Below are 25,613 nucleotides of genomic sequence, written 5' to 3'. Positions count from 1 at the left end.
ACTGTAGTCCACCTGTGAAGAGGTAATCCAGGTGATGATGTTTCAGGCAAGTAATCCACCAGCGGTGACCAGCAGCCTCCGGCTGGCGGGAAGGGCAGTGGTGCTCCTTGATTATGCTCCATCACTTTCAGCCGCCAATTAGAATAAAGTGGCATTGAATCACCTATCAAAATAAAATGATCTCATTTTCTACACCATCTATTTTCTGCCAAGTTAAGCAAACTCTAGTAAGACACCAACTACTCATAGCATTGGAAAGAGATCAGAATGATTTCCCCACTATTTCACAGTTTTCTAGGAAGGCCTGGGTATATAAGGACGTGGCAATTGAAGTAAGTCATAGAGAGAAAGAGACTCTGTCCTTTAGATCAAAGCAAAACTACACCAGAGACTTCGCTATGACTCCATATATTGAGGTCAAAGCCAGGAGACCCCATCCCAGGAGCACTGCCTGCTGGGTAGTTACTCTGTTCTGAGTTTCTCAGAGATGGGGCCAGCAGGAACCCATCTGAAAAGGGCCTGCAGAATGTAGGGGGAAAATATGACATCCAGGATGAGAATTCTGCCTGAAGTGGCTAAGTCACTTAACCTCTCTGGACCTCAGTTTCACTATGTGCAAAATGAGAGCAGACCAGATTATCCTCGGGGCACCTTCCAGTCTGATGCCTCCTGCTTCCCTTTCTACCTTACCTGAGCAGTCCAGGGAGACCCAAGGAAATGGTTCGTGTGACAAGTGCACCTGAGAGCTCATCATCAAATGTGAACCAGCGGAGAAAGGGCATGGCTGGGAACAGCCCCTGTCGGTGCCTGCTTGGTGATGCTTCCTAAGTACCAACTCTCAGGTGCTTTCTGACTTACCAGCAGCAAAATGGGGTTTTTGCTATACATTGCCCCGACTGGTGTTGTCAATTCTGATAAACCAGGGCATTTCCGATAATGTCTGAATACCTCTAGTAGCAATTAAGTACACTTCATAAAAAAAAATGTATTGGAAAAAGTATACTTGTTAACATTAATATAATGATACACTTTGACATGATAATTATTGGGGGGAAAAACATTTGGAATGTATTACTTTTCTCTTCTTCATAAGATCCTCCAGAGCTGCTACTATATCGGGATTCTAGCCTGTGGTGCTGGCGATTTAAATGGCTGTTGAGTCCACCGTAGATGTCGAGGTGCACGTAGCTACGGGAATGATCACAGGGGTTAGCAAAGCTGGGCTGGCAGTCACACTTAACCCCATGTGTTTCCCAAAGAACGTAGTACTTAAAATATGAACGTGGGGTCATAGCAATAGGACAGTGAATAGGGCATTGGCCTTGCACATGGTTGATCTGGGTTCAACCAATCCCTAGCATCCCTAAACCATGTCAGGAGAGATCCCTGAGGGCTGCTGGGTACTGCCCCAAAACCAAAACCAAACAAACATGAACAGAATGTTACTCTTATATCCATCTCTTTCATCTTGCAAATCAAAGATTATGTGTTTAAGTCATTTAACTTACACCTGAAGACCTTTCTTAAATTGTTGCCATGATTTTTTTTTTTTTTTTGCTTTTTGGGTCACACCTAGCAATGCACAGGGGTTACTCCTGGCTCTGCACTTAGTAATTACTCCTGGTGGTGCTCGGGTGACCATATGGAATGTTGGGAATCAAACCCGGGTTGGCCAAGTGCAAGGCAAATGCCCTACCACTGTGCTATCGCTCAGCCCCCATAAAATATTCTTGTGACTATTCACAAGAGCCAGATTCTGGAAACAACCTGAGTGCCCAAGAACAGATGAATGGATAAAGAAAACAATGGTACATCTATACAATGGAGTGCCACGCAGCTATTAGGAAAAATGAAGTCATGAAATCTGCTGATAAATGAATGGACACTATGCTGAATGAAATGAGTCAGAAGGAGAGGACAGATATAGAATGAATGCATTCGTTTGTAGGATTTTAAAATAATAGTATGAAACTAATGTCCAAGGCCAAGGAAAACAGGGGCAAGGAGGACCGGCCAATGGTGGAAGCTACCACAAGTGCATGGGGGGGGGGCAGAGGGCAATTAGGATAGAGAAGGGACCAGAATGAGAATAACAGTTGGAAATAATCATTCTGGACAAGAACTGAGTGTAGGTAAAGGGATATACATGATACCCTTTTGGTATCTGTACTACAAACCATAATGCCCCAAAAAGGGTGGGGTAAGAGAGAGGAAGAGAAAGAGAGGGATAAAAAGGGAGAAAGGGAGAGGGACAGAGGGAGAGAAGAAGAGAAGGAGGGGAAAAAAAGGGAAAGAGGAAGGTAGGGAGGGGGGAGAGAGGGAGGGAAAGGGAGAGAGGGAGAGGGAGAGAGGAAAGAGAGAGAAAGAGAGAAAGAGAGAGTAACTGCCTGCCACAGAGGCAGGGGAGAGGGGTGTGAGGGAGACTGGGAATTTGGTGGTGGGAAATGTTCGCTGGTGGAGGGACAGGTGTTGGAACATGATATGACTTAAATCCAACGGTGAACAACAACTTTCTAACTGTGTATCTCACTGTGATTCAATTAAAAAAATAAAAATTTAAAATAATGTTCTTGTGAAAACTATTTTATATTAAAACAGGCATAGGAAATATTCATTTAGAAGAGTTAAAAAATGTATAGCAACACAGAAAGTGTCAGGCTACACGCCTCCCCCCCACCCCATCCATCCACCACAAGAGCCAATGACACCGCCCAACCCCAAAAGTAGACTATTTCCAACATGAAATATATTTAGTCACTGTTCCTTTAAGTGAGAAATACATCTCAGTGCAGACATTATTGTTTATTCTAATGACAATCAGTCTCCATCAAACCGAAAGGCTGATATGGACTCACCCCTCTTCAAGATTCTCTTTCAATGGCTTATTATCAGGATCGCTGTCAGTGGGTGCTACCATTGTATTGCTACTGGAAGTAGTTCCTGTAGTCGAAATAAAATAGAAAAACCAATGAAAAAAGAAATAAAAACTATCTGTTAACTCAAGAGTTTGGGATAACCCACTAAGAAAAGATTGCAGGGCAAGGGATGCACAGTTTGGGAGAGTGGCCCAGCCTCTGGGTTGGTCCCTGGCACTACCGAACAGAAAGAAGACAAAAACAATGAAAATTTCAGTGTTAAAACCCCACTAGCAGGAGAGCAAAGTGATTATAGGGGAAGAAGACAGTAGCCACGAAACCTGTGTGGAAGCAGGGGACAAGAAGCAACTAAGGCTAAGAAGGCAGAGCCTCGGCTGGCTGTGAGAGAATCAAATCTCCATTCAATCTATGCTGCCTATCCCTCAAAGGATTCGAAGCAGCCCTGGAAGTAGGGAGTGAAGTGGAAGGTGGGAAACGGTGGGTAAAGGTAAAGGAAAAGGCCCTCCCATTGATCGTCGATTTGCTCGAGCGGGCCCAGTAACGTCTCCATTGGAGACTTTGTTGTTACTGTGTCTGGCATATCGAATACTCTCGGTAGCTTGCCGGGCTCTCCGAGAGGGGCGGAGGAATCGAACTCGGGTTGGCCATGTTGGCCGCTTGTAAGGCGAACGCCCTACCCGGTGTGCTATCACTCCAGGAAACGGTGGGAGGGCTTGAAAATCTATCTCAGAAGTGGCTGGTCAGGAAGACCTAACACCCCTGCCTCTTGTAACAGGAGGACTATCTCTCTCCATTTCCACAAGTCTTCTCTGATGTGGGGAAATCCTAACACTTCTGGACTAAGACATACCATGTACAATGAATGGAGGCAGATGTTTTACTCAGAAAATGGGGATTAAGTGACGACATAGCCACTAAAACCTGAGGCCGTATTTCCCTAGATCAGTCTTACCCCCAGACTGCCAGACTGTGTGTCATTCTACAGGTGATATCTATTGGGTCACACACACAGCACTTTTAGTATCTGCTACTCTAGGCAGATGCATAGCAGAATTTTCTCTTAGGTAATACACCTGATCCCGAAGTTAAAAAAAAAAAGTCAATAGTTACTAAAAAAAAACACTTTTTTTTTTTTTGGAGGGGGGAGTGGGTCACACCTGGTGATGTTCGAAGTTTATTCTTGGCTTTCCATTCAAGCATCACTCCTGGTGAGCTCGGGGAATATGGAATTGAACCCAGGTTGGCCATGTGCGAGGCAAGTGGTCTATACACTGTACTAGTTCTCTGGCCCCCCAAATACTCCAGTCTTCACGGGAAAAAATATTCTAAAATTGGTCAATTTTTGAGGAAAACTTTTACCAAGATAAATCAGAGCAAACAACAATTAGAGAAAATAGAATGTTCTAATTGTAGAGAAAAGAGAGGAAGAAAATATACCACAGATCATTGAATAGGATGGTCCAAAAACATTTATAATTTTTTAAAAAATCTGGAGTTAAAAACATTCTAACAGATATGAAAAAATTCAATAGCGAAAATTATCAAAAATTTCAGAAAAAATAAAAGACTGACGTAAAAGTAACAAAACTTATTTCACAGATGAAGATCTGCCTATTTAAATGACTACTAATTATACCAATAATATTATTAACACGCCAAAAACATTTAACGTAAACTGACTGACAATGAGTTTCACAGAAACCAAATCTACCATAGCTCAAATATGATACTGATTTCCGATGGAAGCCAGCCACTGGGGACAGTTTCTTCAACTCAGATAGTTTCAATGAGGCCCTGGGATGTGGCTGAGTGGCTCTTAGAGCTCCCGCTTTGCGCTAATGAGGCTGAGAGTTTGATCCCCAGCACCACCCGCTTCACCCCAGGAGTTACCGTAAGTGTGAGCTCTCCTGAGACAGAGCAACACAAAGGGAAGGCAACAACAACAACAAAGTCCCTAAGTCATGAAAATTATAAAAACATAGTAGAAAACACAATAGAAAAAGATGACCACTTGGGCCCTGTACCAAGCCAATCCACCCAGGCACCTCAGATGGAGCAGGTGTGCCCTCTCTGCCCGCCCCAGATGAAACCCCGGCGGCATGAGCTTCCAGAAACAAAACCCAGGTATGCAGTTTGCAGGACTAAGATTCCAGGCCTCGTGGTGGCAGTGGAGACAGGCCGCTCCTGCTGATCTCTCTTGCCCCCTTGGGGTCAAGCCCATGATCTGACTACAGGAGCCATCTCAGCACATCAATAGACTTAATCCATCCAGACTCCCAAATGAATCTCAAAATGATTAGCTCCCTATGGAGATATCTCTGGACCCCAAACATTTACAATTTTAGAATTCCAGAAGCACGCAGTCGCAAAAGCAGCCGTGTGACCACTCATGATATTCATAATAAGCAATAGAAAATAAATTATCTAGTATCTGCCCCTGGCAGGCAGGCTTGAATGGTGGTGGGAAAATTCGAGCAAACCATAATGCCCAAAAGTAGAGAGAGAGTATGGAGGAAATTGTCTTCTATAAAGGCAGGGGGAAGTCTTGGATTGGGGGGGGGGGCGTGGGAATATTGGGGACATTGGTGGTGGAAATGTGCACTGTTGGAGGGATGGGTGTTCAATCATTGTATGACTGATAATCAAACATGAAAGCTTTGTAACTGTATCTCATGGTGATTCAATTAAAAAAAAAAGGAAGAAAAAGAGGAGCACAAATGTAACTATGGCGTAAGTGTAAAAGTACATGTGCCCACATGACTGGATTCTATGTGTGGTTGACATCCCATGATGGTAGGAAATCATAAAGCGATTTTAATAAGGAAGCAATTTTTTTGGGGGGTGGCTCTTACAGCGATGCTCAGGGATACTCCTGGCTCTGCACTCAAGAATCACTCCTGGCAGTGCTTGAGGGACCAAATGGAAGTCAGGGATCAAACCCGGGTCGGCTACATGCATGGCAAGTGCTATATTATTGCTCTGGCCTCATGGAAACATTTTTATTTTAACACCCTACTAGAGTCACTACAATTTGTTTGTTGTACAGGGGCCTGTATCCTGGTTCTGAAGAACACATATATGTTTCTATAATCTATGGATATTATAATACTATAATAATCCTTATGTTGTCAATTTCTTTAACCCAGTCACAAAGTCTGGCCAGGTTGACTAATGCTTGCCTCTGATTTCTGGATGGGATTCTCAAAAATAAATAAACCCTCGCTAGGAGAAAGAATCCTGGGAAGCTCCTTCAGAACAACACATTACCTGTTTGAAGTGACTCTCACCTGAGGTGACGGAGGGTACTTTATAGCTGGAAGTGATGCGGTAATACGGGGGGTTGTCCATGTGGGTGACGCCAGAGCTCACGGGCTCTGTTAGCTGAAGCTCACCCACCAGCTCTTCGAGCAACTGCATTGTTTTGTCTCTACCCAAATATACAATCACTTTCTTCACCTGTGGTTCAGGAAGAAAAAAAGCACAGTTTTTATTTCATGAATTTGTATTGAGAAATTTTAATCAAAATTAAAATTCAACTTTGACTGCAAGAAAAATGAGCAGGGATTAGATCTGAGTGCTGGGTCCGGGAAAAGCCTTCTGGTACACACAGGCGGTGCATGATGGAGGCCCTGGGCACATCTCTGGCACTGCAAAATAAAGGAAGGAAGGGAATAAATCTGAGACACTCCGAGGAGCAGTGACGCCATTCAAGCAGCTTTATGAACACTGCTTGTTCCCTGCAAAGCTTCATTTTTGGGAAGGGGAGCAATGCAAGGGTCTGAAGGCAGCACTGCCCTGGCCCTTGAGTACTGTGTGTGTGTGTCACTGAAGCCACCTTGTTGGTGCTGGGGTCTCCCTGGGTTGTGATGTCAGGGGGCTTCAATCAAGGTCAGCTGCATGCAAGGCATGAGCCTTAACGCCTGTCCTGTCTATAGCCCCTTCAGTTTGAGGGGGGAGGGTTCTTTTTTCCAGAATTATCTTTTGAGGCACGTCAGGCAGTGCTCAGGGATAGCAGGGGCTGTTCCACGTAGTATGCTCTGGTTTGAACCTGGGCCTCCCCCAGTCCTCTGAATGATAGATCAGGCCCTACCCCTCATCCCTGTATCCTCATAGGAGGGGAAAAATAGTTTAACGTTTTCCATAATGCCATCTACTTCTTTCCCTTCCCTCACCTTGCACTTTCGAACAGCAAAACCTGTCCACACGGTATTAAATCACCTTATCATCTAACTGTCAGAGTGAGGTAAGAGTCATGAAGCACTCAAACAATACCTACACAGCATGAGTTCAAAATGAGAAAGGTAAAAGCTTCCTCTCCCACCTCAATCATTGGAGTTTAATGTCTATTTTAGGAATACTATGTATTACTGAATCAGGGTATGATCACACTAAGTTTGCTGGAAATCCACTCTCAGGCCTGGACCAGAACAAGAACCAGATCTCCAGCTGAGACCTGGCAACTCCTTTCTGCTCTGCCCAACTCAGAAGATCCCTTGAGCACTCACAACCCAGATCTGGTCAAGTCTTCAGCCCCAGGGCCAGCGCACTCTCTGACTCCCCAAGGCGCTAACTAATGTTCTAGCATCACCAGGTGGCAGGGCCGGTCCTACTAATCAGCTGAGCACCAGGGCCATGTGACTTGATGTATCCGACTCTTCTCCATTCCTCTCTTCTTTATCTGCATAGTAGCAGCCGCCTCCCCCAAACCACAGATTTCTCTTGAGCACTCTGAGAACAGATGGAGACAAAGTGCTTGGCCTAAGCCTGGTCAACAGCCATGCTTCATAAATGTGGCTTGATACATGTAAAGTGTCATTTATCAAGCATGGCTCCTTTTAAATTCCAGGCTAATGGCTGCTCCCTGAACTTCACCTTGAGAATTAAAATTTAATTCACTTGAGAATTAAAACTTCATGCCTATTGGTAATTCCAGCCCCAACTTGTTTAGTAATGAATGGGCACCTTTTGTGACAACTTCTAGGTTGTATCAGCAATGCACCAAATAGGAAAACAAACCAAAAACAAAACAAAACAAAACAAAACAAAACCCAAACAACTCTGATCTTAGGCAATTCACAGCACACTAGCTGAAGGTGGTCAATAGGTAAAATACTATATCTGATGACAGTGAGCACTAGGACAATCTGGGAAAGAGATAAATCAAAGTGTGGTGGGAGAAGCACCACGAGGCATGACCCACGGCTCTCCATCTGCCTACTCCTACATGCTTCCTAAGTCCCAACAACCCTGGCACGTGCCCACAGAAATGAAGGTGACTTGGAAGAGGCTGGAGATAGCAAAGCTATCATGGGGTTTGTTTAAAGCAGGATACCTGAGCACTTTCAGTGTGCAACTGGTCGAGGTTGTCCTTGATAGCAAACACTTTCAGCCCTGATGTGACGACAGCTAGGCACACGGATGCACATGCTTGGGAGATCTGTGCATGTTGCGTGTTTGGGAGCTTCATACTCTTCTCCCCACATGAAGGGACCTCAGTGCTGCTTTGCTTTCAAGAAGGCAGAGACTGCGTATTTGTTGTAGAGAATTTCTCATCCTGCATTCTCCTGCTTCTAGGGGCAGGAAGACAGTCCTCACTATCCTGCTTTAACACCCCCAGGCCAGCTCCTGCTGTGAAGAAATGCTCAACATCCTTAATTCTGGGGCCTTGCTTTCTAGTCCTTTCTCTCCAGTATCACTCTGGGTCCTCCAAGCAGCTGAGGTTCCTGGTTTACTCTCAGAATGGTGCAATTTTCTTTTGTCCTGAGCACGACTGTGCATTGTTAACTTACTGCCTTACTCAATGAGTCAGTGTGCTGTAAGTTCAAAGAATAAAAATCTACCTTATTATGCATCAGACTGTAATATTCTCAAAGAGGACCTCAAAGAGTCCCTGATCTGTAATAAAGTTAGCGCTGTATCACTGAAGCACTGTCCTCCCGCTGTTCATCGATTTACTCGAGTGGGCCCAGTAATGTCTCCATTTTGAGACTTGTTGTTACTGTGTCTGGCATATCGAATACGTTACGGGTAGCTTGCCAGGCTTTGCCATGCGGGTGAATACTCTCGGTAGCTTGCTGGACTCTCTGAGAGGGGCGAAAGAATTGAAACTGGGTCGGCCAGAGCAGCTGTGTGCAAGGCGAACGCCCTACCCGCTGTACTATCACTCCAGCTCCAATAAAATTAGATAATTTTTTTTGCTTTTTGGGTCACACCCGGCGATGCACAGGGGTAGAAGGCAGAGACTGCGTATTTGTTGTAGAGAATTTCTCATCCTGCATTCTCCTGCTTCTAGGGGCAGGAAGACAGTCCTCACTATCCTGCTTTAACACCTCTGATTCCTGGCTCTGCACTCAGGAATCACTCCTGGCAGTGCTCAGGTTACCATAAATAATGCTGGGAATCGAACTTGGATCGGTCGCATGCAAGACAAACGCCCTACCTGCTGTACTATTCCTCCAGTCCCTAGATATTTGTTAGATGAAGCCGTGAATAAGCCCGTGTGTGTGCGGCCTCCTGACTGTGCCCATCCTGGCTTCTGCTTTGCCTCCACTGGCCTCCAGCAGCCCTGAAAAAGTCCCTGATACAAGACACCAGGGAAGCAAGTGGAAAACAACAAAGTAGTTCAGTAAGCCTAAATGCATACGTACGTAAGGCAAAAGGCTTGGTTCACTGTTCACGCCACAAATGCCGATCAAAAAGTGCAAAATTATTTTCAGGTTCTTGGGCCAGCCATCCGCAAGTGTGGTCCACACATTTTCCACTTCCGACCAGGCCAGCTCATCACCGTACTAGAAGCAGAAAACACAACACAGACGTCAGTCATGAGAGCCCAGCAAGACCTACCTTATGCCAAAACACAGTAAAAGGTAACTTTTTTTTTTCGTGATAGGCTTTTAGCTTTTCCATACTGGGGGCTGGAGCAATAATACAATGGGTAAGGCACATGCTTTCACACAGCCCATCTGACTTTGATTCCTGGCATTCCAGATAGTCCCCTGAACCTGCCAGAAATAATTCCTGAGTGCAGAGCCAGGAGTAACCCTTGAGCACCGACAGGTGTGAACCAAAGAGCAAAAAATAAATCAACAACTTTTCCACACAGTAGGGAAATAAGAATTCCTTTCAACAAACTAAACATAGACATCATCGATCTTATGTGATTTCAGCTCCCTGCCTCCCCCCTCCCCTACTCTCCTTCAAGAGATATTTGTATCTGCCAGGAAGTTGGATGGATTTACCGGGCAGGTTCACATGTGCGCCGGCCCATGCTTTGGTTATCCTGGGCTGATCTAACTCCTGCTTTTCTCTTCCTAGCTCAGTGAGGGCACACAGCTTCCACAAGGCCCGTTTTACCTTCGCTGTCATGTACATCAGATTGTTCAAAACCATTGCCGTGGCTTGTGGGGACCCCCAGCCTTCTCCTCGCAGCCACCGCCTGCTTGTCACCATCTGCTCTCGGTCGTGGAAGGACTCGTCTTCGTCTTCATCGTGCCGCCGTGCAGTGGGCAGAGGCTTCAAGTCGACCAACTCAATGTTGTTCATCCAGGGTAGCAGATAGTGCAGCATGACTTGCCTGCCCGCGGGGTGCGCCGTCGGGATTCTCTGGCTTATTTCTGTGATTGAAAATAAGCCCCCGAAGGGGGAACAACAGATGTGACTCCGACTTCCCATGATATGTGGTTCATTCCGACATCTCTTTGTTTAAGCTGATGTTTATCGTTTCCAGAAATTTTGAGCAATGTTTATGTTTTAAGTAAACTTGACCCTCATTTAAAAAAGAAAAAAGCAAACACAAATCACGTGTTTACTTTTTAAGAGTGGTGGTTGGTGGGTGGTGAAGGAGAGAAACCTCTGTGCACTATTGGTGGGGCTGTAAAGATACTGTGCCTCTTAGGGAAAACGACATGGCAGCTGGTTTACCATCCAAGCCAGCAATCTCACTTCCAGCTCTTAATTCAACGTGTCTGAAAAAGGTTCACAAGGATATACCTGCATATTCATGTTCCTAGCAGTGCTAGTCACAACTGCCAGGAAGTGGAAGGAACTCAAATGTTGATCAACCGAAGATGATTTTTTTTCTTAAAGCAAAGCAAAGAAAGATGAATGCTCATTAAAAGGGTGGGGGCAGTTCTATCCCTATAGCACTATCATGCAGCCTTTAAAAAGGAAAAAAAAAAATTCTGTCACCTGGAGAGCACAGTGAGTCTCAAGTGAAATAAGTCAGTTACAAGGACGCATGTACCACATGATTCTATTTATATGCAGTATATCACAAATGGCAAAAGTCACAGAAACATCAAGTAGAATGGTGGTTGCTAAAGTTTGGGTAAGGGGAAGATGTGGAATTTAACAGTCAGAAAGTCTCAGTTCTTCAGGATGAAAAACTTGAGAAATCTGTTTGTTTCTCAACAATGTTTGTATATGTGACATGATGGAATCATCCAGCTACAATAATTGTCACTGTCCTACCGTTGTTCATCGATTTGCTCAAGTGGGCCCAGTAACATCTCCATTTTGAGACTTGTTGTTACTGTGTTTGGCATATCGAATACGTCATGGGGAGCTTGCCAGGCTTTGCCGTATGGGCGAGATACTCTCGGTAGCTTGCTGGGCTCTTTGAGAGGGGGCGGAGGAATTGAACCCGGCTCGGCCGGGCTGGCTGCGTGCAAGGCAAACGCCCTACCGCTGTTCTATTGTTCCAGCAGCTACAATAATTAACAGGATGAATTTATCATATGTGCTTTTATCCACAATAAACACATTATAAAAGACCATCCTTACATGGGGACCAATGAAAGTTAAACTACTATAACTTAGTAAATAATCTCACCCAGTGTTTTGGTTCTGTTCAGGGCAAGCTCCTATGATGTGACTGTTACTTTTACCTTAATCCTCACTTAACAGTCCTGGCACACTTGCCCAAAGGGCAGATAAAGGTCAAATTGCAGTGAGATAAACTCAAGGTTGATTCCAGGGCCTGGGAGTCTAATTTTCATAAGCTGTTTAACTTTGATTTTTAAAAATATTTTGGTTTTGGGCCACACCCAGGGCTGCTCAGGGACCACCTCTGCTCAGGTGGGATTCAGTGGGACCAAACAGGGTGCTAAGCATTGCATCTGGATGGCTGCATGGTTTCTCTCCAGCTTCCAAAAGTAAACACTGTTCTCTCTGATGGTCCTTTGGGGCCATGAGGCATGTACTTTTATGTGCTTATATGGACTGACAGTGGAAGTGAAGGCACTCTGGGATTGCAGTCACCTGGCTATGAATCTGAGCTTTAGAGCCGATACTGACCTGACCTAGAGCCTAACTGTGCTGATCTAGAGCTGGCCCCGTTAACTAATCTGTAAAATGCTGGTAACACGAGTACCAGCTTGCCTCGTGGTCAATATAATACCCATGGAGTGCTCAGTGTGGCATACTGCTATGCCTAGCTAGAACTTATTTTTAACAAGGGCTCCTCTGGAAAGAAATGAAGAGAAAACAGTGCCTGCCATAGAGGAAGGAAGTGGACACTGGGGAAGGGACTGGTGCTGGAACCCTGCATGCTTTAAACTAAGTCATGAGCAGCTCTGTGCCTTGTAACCAATACCCAATGTCTCCAGCACAGAGCAGTGGCACTTTGGAGGTCAGTGGCTGGAGAGGTGAGACTGAGGGTCAGTGTGTCAGAGGGAGCAGGGTGCTGCAGAGTCGGCTGCCATCCCCTCCAACCCAGGGCCTTTTAGAGTTGGCTGGACCCCTTGGGTTAGTTTACAGGGGCCCCTGAAAACAGCCCAGCAGGAGTGTTGTGTCCATGATCATCCATCTTTGAAAGGGCTGATCAGGAGGTGGGAGGCTGGGGGCATGGCAGGGGCCTGCGGGCTGCCACCTCCCTGGGCAAACCACACGGGCAAACTGCTTTCAGCTGTGAATGTGGGCAGGGAGGAACGACGCTGCCTCCTCCTATTTGGGCCAACCCAGGGTGAGAAACAACTTCCGCTGGGTGAATAAAGACGTGGCACGATGCCAGAGGAGGCTAAGGTGGCCGTGACAGAGAGAGCACAACAAGGTGCTGCCCACTCGAGAACTCCACCTGGGGGCATGTCTGGTACTCATCCTAGAACAGGGACCTGTTTGCAGGTGAAAACAGAAAAATAGTGGAATGAGTTTTATAGTATATTCCCTTTTCAAATAAAGGACAACAGAATATGGGAGGGTATCTGCCATTATTGTGTTCGATGGGCAGAAAGTTACTACACAAGACTGGAGGTTCCCACATCACCTGGCCTACTCCCCCTTTTCAAAAAAAAAAACACAACCACTGGGGCTGGAGCAATAGCATAGTGGGTAGGGTGTTTGCCTTGCACATGGCTGACCCAAGTTCGATTCCCAGCATCCCAGTTGGTCCCCCTGAGCACCACCAGGAGTAATTACTGAGTGCAGAGCCAGGAGTAACCCCTGTGCATTGCTGGGTGTGACCCAAAAAAAGTAAAACAAAACAAAACAAAACAACACAACTATTAAGCAACCCCTTGGAAATCTCCATTCTTTACGTAAACACAGAAAGCACCCCCTGCATTATACCTGAGGGTTCTACCACTCACCCAACTTCCGGATAATTCCAGCCCCCACCCCACCCAGGGTGCAGTACTACGACTTTAAGAAAACACTGAACTTTAGATCTATCCAAGAAGCCGTCCGAAATATGTATTGTATAAGCCCCAGGCAGATATGACCTCTTGCCTATCTGCTATGCAGAGACTCTTGAGCCTCTAGCAGGAGTACCTGTTGGCTTCAAGGAAAAGAAGTTGGACCCAAAAGCAGTGAAGGGTCCTTGCAATAAATCTACTTAAGACTGCAGGATCTTTTTGGATTATCGGAGATTTTACTTCTAGAAAGAAAAGGTAAAGGTAAAGGCCCTCCCGTTGATCATCTTTTTGCTCGAGTGGGCCCAGTAACATCTCCATTGGAGACTTTGTTGTTACTGTGTCTGGCATATGGAATACATCACGGGGGGCTTGCCAGGCTCTGCCGTGAACCTTTACCATTATCCTTGATCAATGCCATTATTTTAAAGACAGGCTCCCAAATAAAACATATATCCAAAGATTCAGCAACTTCTATGTCTACTGAAGAAATCCCTTTAAAATGCCCACAAAGCACTTCTCTGTCCCCTGAGTAAGGTGAGTTGGAGAGGGAGAGAGATGTGTACATGTGAAGTCCCCATAGGGATGCATTAAATTAGCAAGAGTTATCAAAATTATTTATAATTTTTTAATTATCAAATTTAATTATCAAAATTACCTGAATTATCATGAGAGAGGATTATTAATTATTAGAGAGAGGATTATTATTATTATTATTCTCAGGGTCAGACAGATACCTTAAGGGACTCTAGTGCATGCTTTGCAGACAGGAACCTGGTTCAATCCCCAACACCACATCATTCCTGAGCACCCAGCCAGTAGCACCCTGAGCACTAGAGCCCAGGGCAGGAGTCTCCCCTGAGCACCACACTGTGGCTCAGCCCAAATTTTCTTATATGAGGGTATTTGGTTTTGATTCAAAGTAGGAATGTGTCTCCTTAAACTCTCCTGAAAGCAGTTTAGAAATGATTGTGAAAGAATACCTCCCCAGGGGGCTGGAAAGATAGCACAGCAGGTAGGGCGTTTGCCTTGCATGCGGCCAACTCGGGTTCGATTCCCAGCATCCCATATGGTCCCCTGAGCATCACCAGGAGTAACTCCTGAGTGTAGAGCCAGGAGTAACCCCTGCGCATCGCCGGGTGTGACCCAAAAAAAGCAAAAAAAAAAAAAAAAAAAAAAAGAATAACTCCCCAGATCCATGATCTTACCTGAGAACATGGCAAGAGTGAGCTCAGGATAAGCCCGTGCTAGCTCCTCAGACAGCTGATAATAGGAAACAGAATACAGATGTGGCAGAGGGGACAGCTGGCTGAGGACTCCATCTGTTCTCGGAACCTCCAATTTGTGAGCATAGCGAAACATCTTCGGTTCCAGGATCTACAGGGAAGCAATTTCATCAACTTAATATTTTAATGGTTCCTTGAAATATCAACGATTATCAAAAAAAGACAACTCCCAATAGAAATTGCAGTTTTGAAATCGTCAATATTTTCATTTTATTTTTTAAAAAATTACACAGCTTTTATTTGGAGGTTTTGAAGGGCAGGAGGGGAAGAAAGTGAGAGTGTAGAGAGTAACCTACTCAAAAGAGAGCCCAGGTTTCTCCAAGGGTGGAGAGAGCCCTACACACATCCCAGCATTAGACATGAAAACACGAAAGTACACATCCAAGAGGGGAGATGCGGGCAGCACATGCTCAGGCAGCATTTGCACGCTGAAATCATCAATATTTTTATATGGGAATTTCTGAAGACAAGCAATGGTTCAAAGACTGTTGAAAAGGATTTACACTTTGTGTTTAAAGGCAATGATTGGAGGCGGCATGATGGTACAGCAGGTAGGGCATTTGCCTTGCCTTGCTGGGTTTGATCCCAGCATCCCAAATGGTATCCCCACCAGCACCTCCAGGAGTAATTTCTGAGTGCAGAGCCAGGAGTAAGCCCTGAGCATTGTTGGGTGTGACCCCCCCCAAAAAATAGAGCCAATTTGTTACAATTAGTAGGACATAATTAGTGTACTAGTTACAATTTAGGATATGATTTGTTACAATTTAGTAGGCTACTAAACTAGGATACTAATTGTATCTACCTAGATTCCTTTGAAAGTAAATTCAGCAACTGAATATAGTTACTTGAAAGTTTTTCTGACATTACAGATACTAATGGACTTTCTTTAATAAAAGAAGAAATATTAATTCCCTATATGGTCCACACCAGTGCTACCACTTTGAACCCTTTGGAACATCAGCATCCATTTAAATCACATTGTTTTGTTTTGTGGCCACTTTCAGAAGTGCTCAGGGGTTACCTGTCCTGCATGCAGAAATTATTCCTGGCAGTGTTCACGGGCCATATGAAATGCTGGGATCAATCCCAGGTTGGCCACGTGCAAGGCAAGCAGACTACCCACTGTGCTACGGCTCTGGTGCCCTTAAGTTACATCCTTAATCCTTAGTTATTGGTGTAGCCTACATCATGATCAATTAGCTCAACTTTTTACAGTAATGATGTATTTGTGTGCTTGGTAAGTTAATTTTGTGGGTTTTTTTCTCAATCTAATAAGGAAAAATCATACAAAGTTTCTTCAGAGAGCAAATTACTTCTCCCTTTTTTCTCATACCCTTACCTGATAAAGAGAATTAATAACATGCACACATACACCCCAACCACTTGGTCTGAAGAAGTCCTTTCAAATGCACACAGGTGTCTGGGGCATTATACATAATCACCCTACAATCCACTTCCGAGTAGTCTGTTATTTACAAGATGACCCAGGCCATCTGTGTCCTATCTTTTTTCTTTTGTGAGGGCAGGGGGCACCACACCCAGTGGAGTCAGGGCTTACTCTTGGCTCTGCCCTCAGGATCACTTCTTGCAGGGCTTAGGGGTCCATATGAGCAGCTGTGGATCAAATTAGTAGGCTACTAAACTAGGATACTGAGTGCAGAGCCAAGAGAAAGCCCTGAGCACTGCTGGGTGTGACCCCTTCCCCCCCCCCACCCCACACACACACAATAGAGCATCAATAGAGACAAATACATCCTTACTGAATTGGCTGTGTACAAGGCAAGTACCCTACCTACCATTCCAACTCTCCCACTTGTCTAACTTCTGGTGACAATAAACAGATACCATATCTCACTAAGAGAAAGGGAGGGGCTGGATCAATAGGGCTTTTGCCTTGGACACGGGCAACCTGGGTTCGATTCCCAACATCCCATATATTTAAAAAAAAAGTAAGACAGAAAGGGAACTGAACAGCAGTATATTTTCAAAGCAAGAGTAGGTTGTTGGAGGATTATGAAATCTGGAATTTAAAAAATATCTTGATTGTGACTTTGTTTACAAACCTGTAAAAGTTGCATAGCAACTTCATAGATACTTCGAGAGGCATCAGCTGCTTTAAACAGGATCAGATTCAGGAGCATCACTGTGTCACACTGATAATCCCTGGGGACAAATGTTAAACATGAGCTGAATAATACTGAGAGGCTTTCACACCTGTGAATGAATGTGACGGGCGCAGGGCGGCAGGCACGCAGCTGTTAAGCTTATGGGAGGTGGGGGAGAAGGCTTTCCTTTTCAAAAGGTCAAAGTTACAACAACAGATGCACAGCGTTCCTCATTCTTACTCTCGCTAAAAATTTTATTTCCATTTAAGGAAAGTGAAATACCGATCTCTTCACACGCCAGAATTCAAAAGGAGCTGGTTTTAAACAACTCCATCTATGGCACCGTGGCCGAGTATGCAGTACCTGTTCTGGAAGACGTTGGCGATGGCGCGAAAGCAGCCGGCAGCCACCCTCCTGGAGCCCGTGTAACAGCGATCCACAGCCCAGTACATCAGGTTGCTCTGATCCGGGTTCAGCTCCAGCAATAATGTGACTGCCTCACAGCCCAGCTGGTGAACCTAAGGTTGAGACATTGCCCAGGAGAGACCGTCACATGCCACAGAACAGGGGCCTCACGGCGAGGTCACATGCAGCGCCTGTACTTAACCACAAGAACCCAGTGTCCCTCTGTCCAGCTCTTCGATTAATTCTGCCCCATAACAAAGGCATGGACCAATTCGCCTTGGACTCTGACTCTCTGCACAAGACTCTGTCCCCCAGCTGTGCCCCACAGGTGGGGGGAGCAAGGGAACAGGGACTCAGAGATTTAGGAGACGAGAGTTGTAAAACACTCCAGTTATTTTTCTCAAACTTTGTTCATGTTTTAAATACCACAAGACAAAAATTACTGTGAAGAGAAAAAAAAATTGCAGTCCTATTTTAACTTGGTTTTCTGTACGAGCATAAAAAGGAGACGAAAGAATGATTAACTGATCTGTGGCCCCTAAAATGAAATTAAACATGGTGACCAACATAATTCTCCAGGGAGCTCAATGTATTCTACATTAATATTTAATTCATAGACTTAAAACTTTATTTTGAGATATATTTTGCTATCTTAATCCTATAATGTAAAAGGAGTTTTTAAATTATTCAAATGAGTGACTAATAATGATTTGAAATTTTTTTAGATGATATCCTATTAAACATAAATTTTTTGCATATGATTATGCAAAAATGTTAGTAATGATCTAACATTACTATTTTCAGCAAATTATATACAACAACTCCAAATGATGCAATGATAACTCAAAGTATTTTGATGGTGGTGTTCCTGGTGGGGGCCTAAATGCTTTGCTGCCACAGGGCCACACTCAGTGGTTTTGACGGAAGAGGCAGCAATGCAGGGCTGGAAATTAAACTCAGGGCCCCCTGAGCTTCACCGTCACCCAGGCCAACTTGACAACGTTAGGGGCTTGTTATAGTTACCTTTTTGTCCAGAGAGTCCAAAATGTTATCCAACCATTTGTACAAATAGCCATCTGATGAAAGTCCTACATTATCTGCAACAGGGCCACAACACAGTACAGCAGACATAGCCTTCAAACAATAATATCAGAATTACACTTAAAACATTTCAGAGGTCGAATGTCGGCTGCTTTACCAGAAGAGGCGGGCTATCTTTACTCATGCTTAAAGAGTCACTCTGTCTGTTTTTCTTTCTTAGCAAATAAAAGTGTAATAATAATTTTTGAAACTAAGAAATATATTTATACCATGGATAGTAAATACATATCTTGATACTAAATTAGTCATGGGGTTTGAACAGGAGGAGAGGAGAGGGAGAGGGAGGCGAGGGGAGGTGGGAAGAGGAGAAGGGGAGGGGAGGGGAGGTGGCAGGAGGAGGAGGGGAGGGGAGGGGAGGGGAGGGGAAGGGAGGGGAGAGGAGAACGCATAGAAGAAAGCACTTAAAGAGGGCAAAAAATTAGGCACTTCTGTGAGCCAACCCTCAGTTCTTGAAAACAGCATTCTAATCTGAGTCAATTCTACAATTTTTATGACTTTAAATGAATTTACACTGTAAGTGCTTCAATGTGGCAGGAAAATACATATTCCAGCAGTCTTAGGTATGATGAAAAGTTCCCTCTCATCTTTATAATACAAGTTCCCGAAAGAAAAAAAAAAATTACTCTTAACACGAGAAAGAAGACAGAGATTCCTAGGCAATACCTTCAGTGCACAGTACTGGTGTCTGTTGATTTGCATATTTCTATCACTGTATCTGTCCAAGGGAGTAAACATGATGCTGAAAGGACCAGCCCAGTGACTGAACAGCATAAACAGACTGTGGCGAAGGCTCTGTTGAGGGAAAATACTTCTTCTCTGATGCACTGTATATAAAAAATAGATGGGAAAATTTTAATTCCTCTGCCTATCACTTCAACATGCATGTAACTTGCTACTGAATATGCAGTATAGTTTAAAAAAAAGTTTTCATGTTAGCCCACCCCAAATCTTCCCAGTAATTGATCTCATTTATATTCTATGTGAGCACGGCAGCAAGGGGGGTGGTGGTGGAGTCACAGGGAGGTTCAGGTGAGCGAGAGAGCCAGAAAAAATTCATGGGCACTGGGGACAGAGCCGCCTGCAGGTGGGAGTCAGAAACTCACTTCCACTTGGCTAGCTGTTTTCAGCAATTCTTTATAAAAGGATTGGGCAGGAAATCTATATAGACAAAGAGACACGGGGAGGCCTAAACCCTTCCCGATGGAACCATTCAATCTCCAGGCTCTGCGAAACAATACAATTTGGAAAAAAAATCCCACTGGCTTAGATGACCTCCGAAGGTTCTTTATTTTAAAATTCTATTTTCTGCATCTATTCTTACTGAAACAACTTAACAGTGATTACAATGATCAGTGTGCACACTTTTAGACAAGTAAACGAATATTTAGCAATGGACTAAATTAATCTGTACATTATTGAGTTTCGGATCTGAAAATTTGGAAGGGGAAAAATGTTATTTTCCTCTAAATAGGACTTGCTCCTAACATTCAAACAGGGTTCCTGCACTTGAAAGAAGTATTCATAGCCCTTTTATACAATGCAAACATCCACCTATTTTAAAATTCAGCTGTTTGCATATGCTTTTCAAGATAATAAAAAACATTTTAACTATTTTTAGAAAGAGAAAGAATCATTTATATTTACACAGTTTATCAAAGGAAACAGCCATATTTATATCTTAGATTTGTAGAGAATTTTACCTTTTAAAAATGTGATGAAGTACTATGCTTTTCTTTAAAAATTTTATTGAATCACCATGTGATAGTTACAAGCTTTCATGTTTGGGTTACAATCACACAATGATCAAACACCCATCCCTCCACCAGTGCACATTTCCTACCACCAAAGTCCCTGGTATACCCTCCCTTTCCTACCCTCCTCCTATCTCCATGGCAGACAATATTCCCCATACTCTCTCTCTCCTTTTGAGCATTATGGCTTGCAATGCAGATACTGAGAGGTTTTCATGTTTGGTCCATTATCTACTTTCAGCACACATCTCCCCATCCTGACCGGTTCCTCAAGTCATCATTTTCTTAGTGACCCCTTCTCGATTCCAGCTGCCTTCTCCCCTTTGCTCATGAGGCAGGCTTCCAGCTATGGAGCAATCTTCCTGTCCCGTGTATCTACTATCCTTAGGTGTCAGCCTCATGTTATGCTGTTTTATACTCCACAAATGACACTATGCTTTTTAAAATATGTGTGTGTGTGTGTGTGTATTAGTATGAGACTAAATACAAAAGGATAATAGAAACAAGGGTCAGGAGGATTGGTCCACAATTGGAAGCCTGTCTGAAGTGCTGGGGAGAAAGAGGATGGGTTAGAGAGGGTATCACTATGACAATGACAGTTGGAAATGATCTCTCTGGATAAGAATTGTGTGCTGAAAGTAGGTAAAGGAACAACATAACCTCTCAGTATCTGTATTGCAAACTATAATGCCCAAAAGCAGACAGAGAGAAAGAAGAAAAGTGCATGCCATAGAAGGAGGCTGGGGGAGGAGGGCGTAGGGAAACAGGAAACTTGTGGTGTGAAACGTACACTGGTGAAGGTATGAAAAGATGGGTGTTGCAACACTGGATGACTGAAACCCAACCATGAAAACCTTTGGAACTGTGTATCTCACGGTGATTCGATAACAACAACAGCAACAACAACAACAATAGTAATAATAAACGTGATGGCATATAGCAACTTGGGTCAGTGTCACACACTCAGTAACAACAACAACAACAACAACAATCCTAATAATAAATGTGATGGTATATAGCAACTCGGGTCAGTGTCACACACTCAGTAACAACAACAGCAACATTACTAATAATAAATGTGATGTCATATAGCAACTCGGGTCAGTGTCACACACTCAGTGGTGAAAGGAACCAAGAACACCCTATCTGTCGTTCTCTCACACACACCCTTCTCTCACAATCCAGGGGTGTTTTAAACCTTACTCTCAAATTAGTATTTGGAACATTATCCTCTCTGCTCATTGTGTCTGGAACAAGGTTCTCTAAAGAGCTGTTCCTTTTGATTACTTTTGAGCTTTCAATGTCAGTGTCTTGATTATGGAGGAGAATCTCTGGTGAATTGCTCCTTGATTTCTAACTGCGGACAAGAATTCAAAGGAAAAACAAACTCTTGCCATCTAGGACATATTTTTCCAGTATGTTAACAATTTAGATCATAAAACATACAGGGAGGGAGGAGAATAACAAAACTATGGTGTAGCTTTTGATATCCAATGAAGTTGAAGAAGAAGCTGAAATACTACCTGGAACATTCTGAATGATATTCGCCACTAAGGCACTGAAATGGCATCGTATATCCTTCAGTGTGTCCGAGTCTTTTTCATTTTCTGCTTCCAGGAGTTGCCTAGTTAAATCTACATACTCCAACAGAGTGTTGTTGAGGAAATGTGTTTCATTATCAAGGCCACCACTTGCACTGAAAAGATCGAAGACAAGAACCGATAAAGAAAATGTGAGCTAAAATTCTTCAAATGAGCAAGCAATTAACTTGTTCATTTGATATACATATTTTACTTTGCCTGGTCTTGGGAGTAAATAACCACACACACTAAAATAAAATACAAGTGATTTTTCTTAAATATAAAAACAGATGCTTAGTCAAGTAAGTGTTACTGAAATTTCATCTCTAACTTTAATCAACTCGAGTGTCAGATGTCATTCCCTCTCTGTCAAAATAGGCAAGTAAGGAGTTTTCAAAATAAGGAACTATGAGGCACTATGGAATCAGGAGGCTAGAAATATGACCACCTCTGTACCTTCTCACGGTTGCATGCATTTTTGCAAGTTTGTATTCAGCACCATCAAACAGCAAGTGAATTTGGAGAAAGGTATTATCAAGGATTCAGGAATTTAAGAAAATTCAAAGGTGCAGGCTTCCCAATCTTCTGTCAAGATTTATGATTTGCCTTCGGAATCTATAATGAGACTCTCTGAGGCAAGGCGTCTGTTTCTGGGAAGCAGGGCTAGAAAGGTTTCTTTTTTTTTAAATCAGAACTCTCGATCCAGTCTTACATTCCAGCAACTAGTGAGCAGGTAACAAAAGCATCTACTTTAGTGCATTTTGGTAAAAATATAAATTGCATACACGTCTAAGTACTGCATAAATGACTGGCTATCCTATTACATTTTCTTTAGTTTGATCAGCTGTTCGTTATTGTGTTTGCATTTTCTAAGATGTGATTTTATTTTTGGTTTGGGGACCGCCCCAGGCTGCGTGCAGAGGCTGAGCCTGGCTCTGTGCTGAGGGGCCGGCCCTGGTGGCACCCATGGGGCCAGGCAGCACCAGGGACCAGACCAAGAGCCTCACAACAACCCAGGTTGGTGCTCAGTCCGTGAGCTTCTCCCCGAACTGATTATCGCCCCCTGCACTATGCAACCTACAGCCCACTGGGAAGAGCCAGTTTACTCTGGCCTATGGCACTATGCCATAAATCCAAATTTAATCCATAAATCCAGGGAGCTGGACCTACCATAAATTCAAACCTATGCAGCCTGGGCTGATTTTTATTTATTCCTCAGAGGGACCACCCCAGTGGTGCTCAGGCCTGATGGTGCAGTGCCTTGTGGTCAGGGGTGACCTGGCCACATCCAGTGGTTCTTGGGGGCCATGCAGTGTCAGAGACCAAACTCAGAACACATGCTCAGTATGTGTTCTACCACTGGCACTGTCTCCTGGGACCCTAAAATGGATGATGCCAAAAGCACCTTTTAAAAAAAAGTAGGGGCTAGAGTGATAGGACAGCAGGTAGGGCGTTTGCCTTGCATGTGGCTGACTGGGTTTGATCCCCAGCATCCCATATGGCCGCCCGAGCATTGCCAGGAGTAATTCCTGAGTGCAGAGCCAGGAATAACCCCTGAACACTGCTGGGTGTGACCCAAAAATAAAAATAAAATAAAATCAATTAAAAAATTTTAAAAAGTAAATGTAAAGAGCTTCTCATAAATATCTTAAAACCAGGTAAATCACAATGAGTCACAATTGGAATATATTACAAATAAATTGTCTACAGCAATAAAAATTGCTGAATGAATTTTTTCCCTTTCTTTCATGAGTTGTTTTTTTTTTAATTCATGAGAGTTTTTAAACTCTGGGTTGTGACGTATTAGTAAGTGGGAAACCTATTTCAAAAACTGCAGTGCAGGCTAGTCCAAAATTTTCACTCAATGAACCAAATTATTACTGAGCCTGCGAGCAGGCTCATAGGAGTAATCAGGTGAATGAAGCAAAGACTCGTGTCAGGATGCTCTTCAGAAATCATCTTTTTTCCTTACCCAAGAAAATAGTCTGCAACACCAATATCTTACATTTCTCTTTACAAAAACCAAGGCTCAAAAGCGCTACGATGCTGCTTTGACTTAGCAGTGCTGGGGGAACTGGGGTCAGAGTTGACAGGTTGACAGTGGCTGGGGGACCAGGTGGTGCTGAAGACTAAACTTCAGGTTCCAGGACACAAAGCATGTGCTTCAACCCTCTGAGCCGGCTCCCAGCCCCACACCAATGGTTTACCTTTTCCTAACTAAAGCTATAATCACAGCACTCATCAAAGCATTTGCTGCTGAAGATGAAAGGTGATAAGCTGAGAATCAGGCTTCTACTACAGTATTATTACTCACTCGCTCATCAGCACCCCACCCCCACTCAGGTCTTCCTTCCTGGAAACAGAGCAAAAAAAAATGCCTTTTCTCTGTTAATAGTCAGGCAATAGCATTACTGTCCTAAGGAAATGGTTGTTTCTTAAGACAGCACTGGTGGAACTTTCCTCAAAGGTCTGGTCTTGAGCTAGGCACTCTTACTGCAACCATCACCCCAAGTTTTGCGCTTATACCTGGGAAGGGTGGAAAGAGTTATGGATGATGGTTGTGGATTCCATCGTTTCTCCCAGAATAGATTAGACTAAACCTCAAAACCATTAAATCCCTTTTCATACTTAAAAAAGAAAAAAAAAAAAGACCCAACCCTAACAGGGCAGGAGACAGCACAGCCGGCAGGGGTGAGTCTGGGAGGAGCATGGTCCAGTTCCATTCCTGGGATCTAGTTTCCCAGCAGCCCAGGGTCAGAGCCACAGCACCGCATCCCCAGTGGGGGTCCCTGGGTCTCTGGAGCACTGCCTGGAAGACCCCCGCCCCCACCCAAACACTGCAATTAGTCTTGACATATGTGATTTCTCCCCACAAGACCAAAAGCAGATCTTTACCATGAGGGAAGTGGTTGAGAGACGCCAGGAAGGGCACTGGCCTTGCATAGGGCCAAACCGAGTTAGCGCCCCGGCACTGCACACAGTCCCTCAAGCACCATGCTGAGTGACAGCCCCCCCAAACAAAATAAAACCTAGAAGCTAAGTATTAACACATTAGTCACACACAAAAAGGCTACATTACTTGCCCGTTTCTCTGGATTCCAACAAATACCATAATTAAAGGAACACTAATATAATACTTGCTTGATGCAAGCTAGTATACAGGTACATTTTCTAATATCTCTTTACCTGCTGCTCGGTATGTACCTCAGACATGTACCTTTAGGTGGTGATTAGTGTTTCCAGTGATGTAAGAAAGGTTTGGAGTAGCATAGACACTTTTTTTTCCTGGTTTATATACTTCATGAGAAAAAGACATACTCCCCTGACCATCCTAAAATTCTGAAATTAAAAATCCAGCACCAACCTGTGGCTAATGACACCAGCATCTGCCAGCAGTTCAAATATTCGTACCAGCTGTACTCGTAAAATATCTCGACGCCTGCGCCGTTTCATGTTCTGTTCCAAAGACACGGAGATAGTCACTGAAAATCTTTCGGGGAAGTGGATGGGGAATTCGCCGGTATAACTTGGAAAGAATAATGGGAATATCTTAAGAGTTTCTCTGCTCATCAAAATTAGTTTACATTTGCAATGTAATGTAGGTGGAACAATCTGGGAGAGATGTGTGGGCATAGCTTGAAATCAGTGACCCAAATCAAATCCCATGGCATTTTACAACATGAAACCCCACCGAGTAAAGACAGAGTCATACTCTGCAGTTAAGCAGGTGATCTGCCAACCCAACAGTGTTAGAAGAACTGAAGCAGTTAGTAAGTTGTTCTCACTCAATGGTCAAGAATCCTTAAGGTGCCCCATCACTACAAACTTTTTTTTTTTTTAGTACTAACATCTTGTGGAGGAGTGAAAACACCCTACAGTTTTGT

General features: G+C 43.9%; 1 protein-coding gene across 4 annotated transcripts in view; it reads right to left on the bottom strand.

Annotated features, from left to right (window-relative positions):
* Positions 1-25,613, bottom strand: part of FRYL (FRY like transcription coactivator) — a 170,011-nt gene that overhangs the window by 53,138 nt on the left and 91,260 nt on the right. For all 4 annotated transcript variants that reach the window (XM_056111529.1, XM_056111530.1, XM_056111531.1 and 1 more), the window contains 13 exons: positions 25,094-25,185; positions 21,673-21,845; positions 19,062-19,222; positions 18,321-18,431; positions 17,256-17,410; positions 16,851-16,950; positions 14,710-14,878; positions 10,230-10,489; positions 9,524-9,664; positions 6,164-6,332; positions 2,856-2,940; positions 1,076-1,188; positions 13-163 (listed from right to left, as the gene is read on the bottom strand). In XM_056111529.1, the coding sequence (XP_055967504.1) occupies positions 13-163; positions 1,076-1,188; positions 2,856-2,940; positions 6,164-6,332; positions 9,524-9,664; positions 10,230-10,489; positions 14,710-14,878; positions 16,851-16,950; positions 17,256-17,410; positions 18,321-18,431; positions 19,062-19,222; positions 21,673-21,845; positions 25,094-25,185 (1,880 nt within the window). The remainder of the gene's footprint in view (positions 1-12; positions 164-1,075; positions 1,189-2,855; positions 2,941-6,163; positions 6,333-9,523; positions 9,665-10,229; positions 10,490-14,709; positions 14,879-16,850; positions 16,951-17,255; positions 17,411-18,320; positions 18,432-19,061; positions 19,223-21,672; positions 21,846-25,093; positions 25,186-25,613) is intronic.

This window comes from Sorex fumeus, unplaced genomic scaffold, assembly GCF_029834395.1.
Source record: "Sorex fumeus unplaced genomic scaffold, SorFum_2.1 ptg000013l, whole genome shotgun sequence".
Taxonomy (NCBI): domain Eukaryota; kingdom Metazoa; phylum Chordata; class Mammalia; order Eulipotyphla; family Soricidae; genus Sorex; species Sorex fumeus.
The sequence above is the reverse complement of the archived record's forward strand: the minus strand, read 5'-3'. Positions and strand labels throughout refer to the sequence as shown.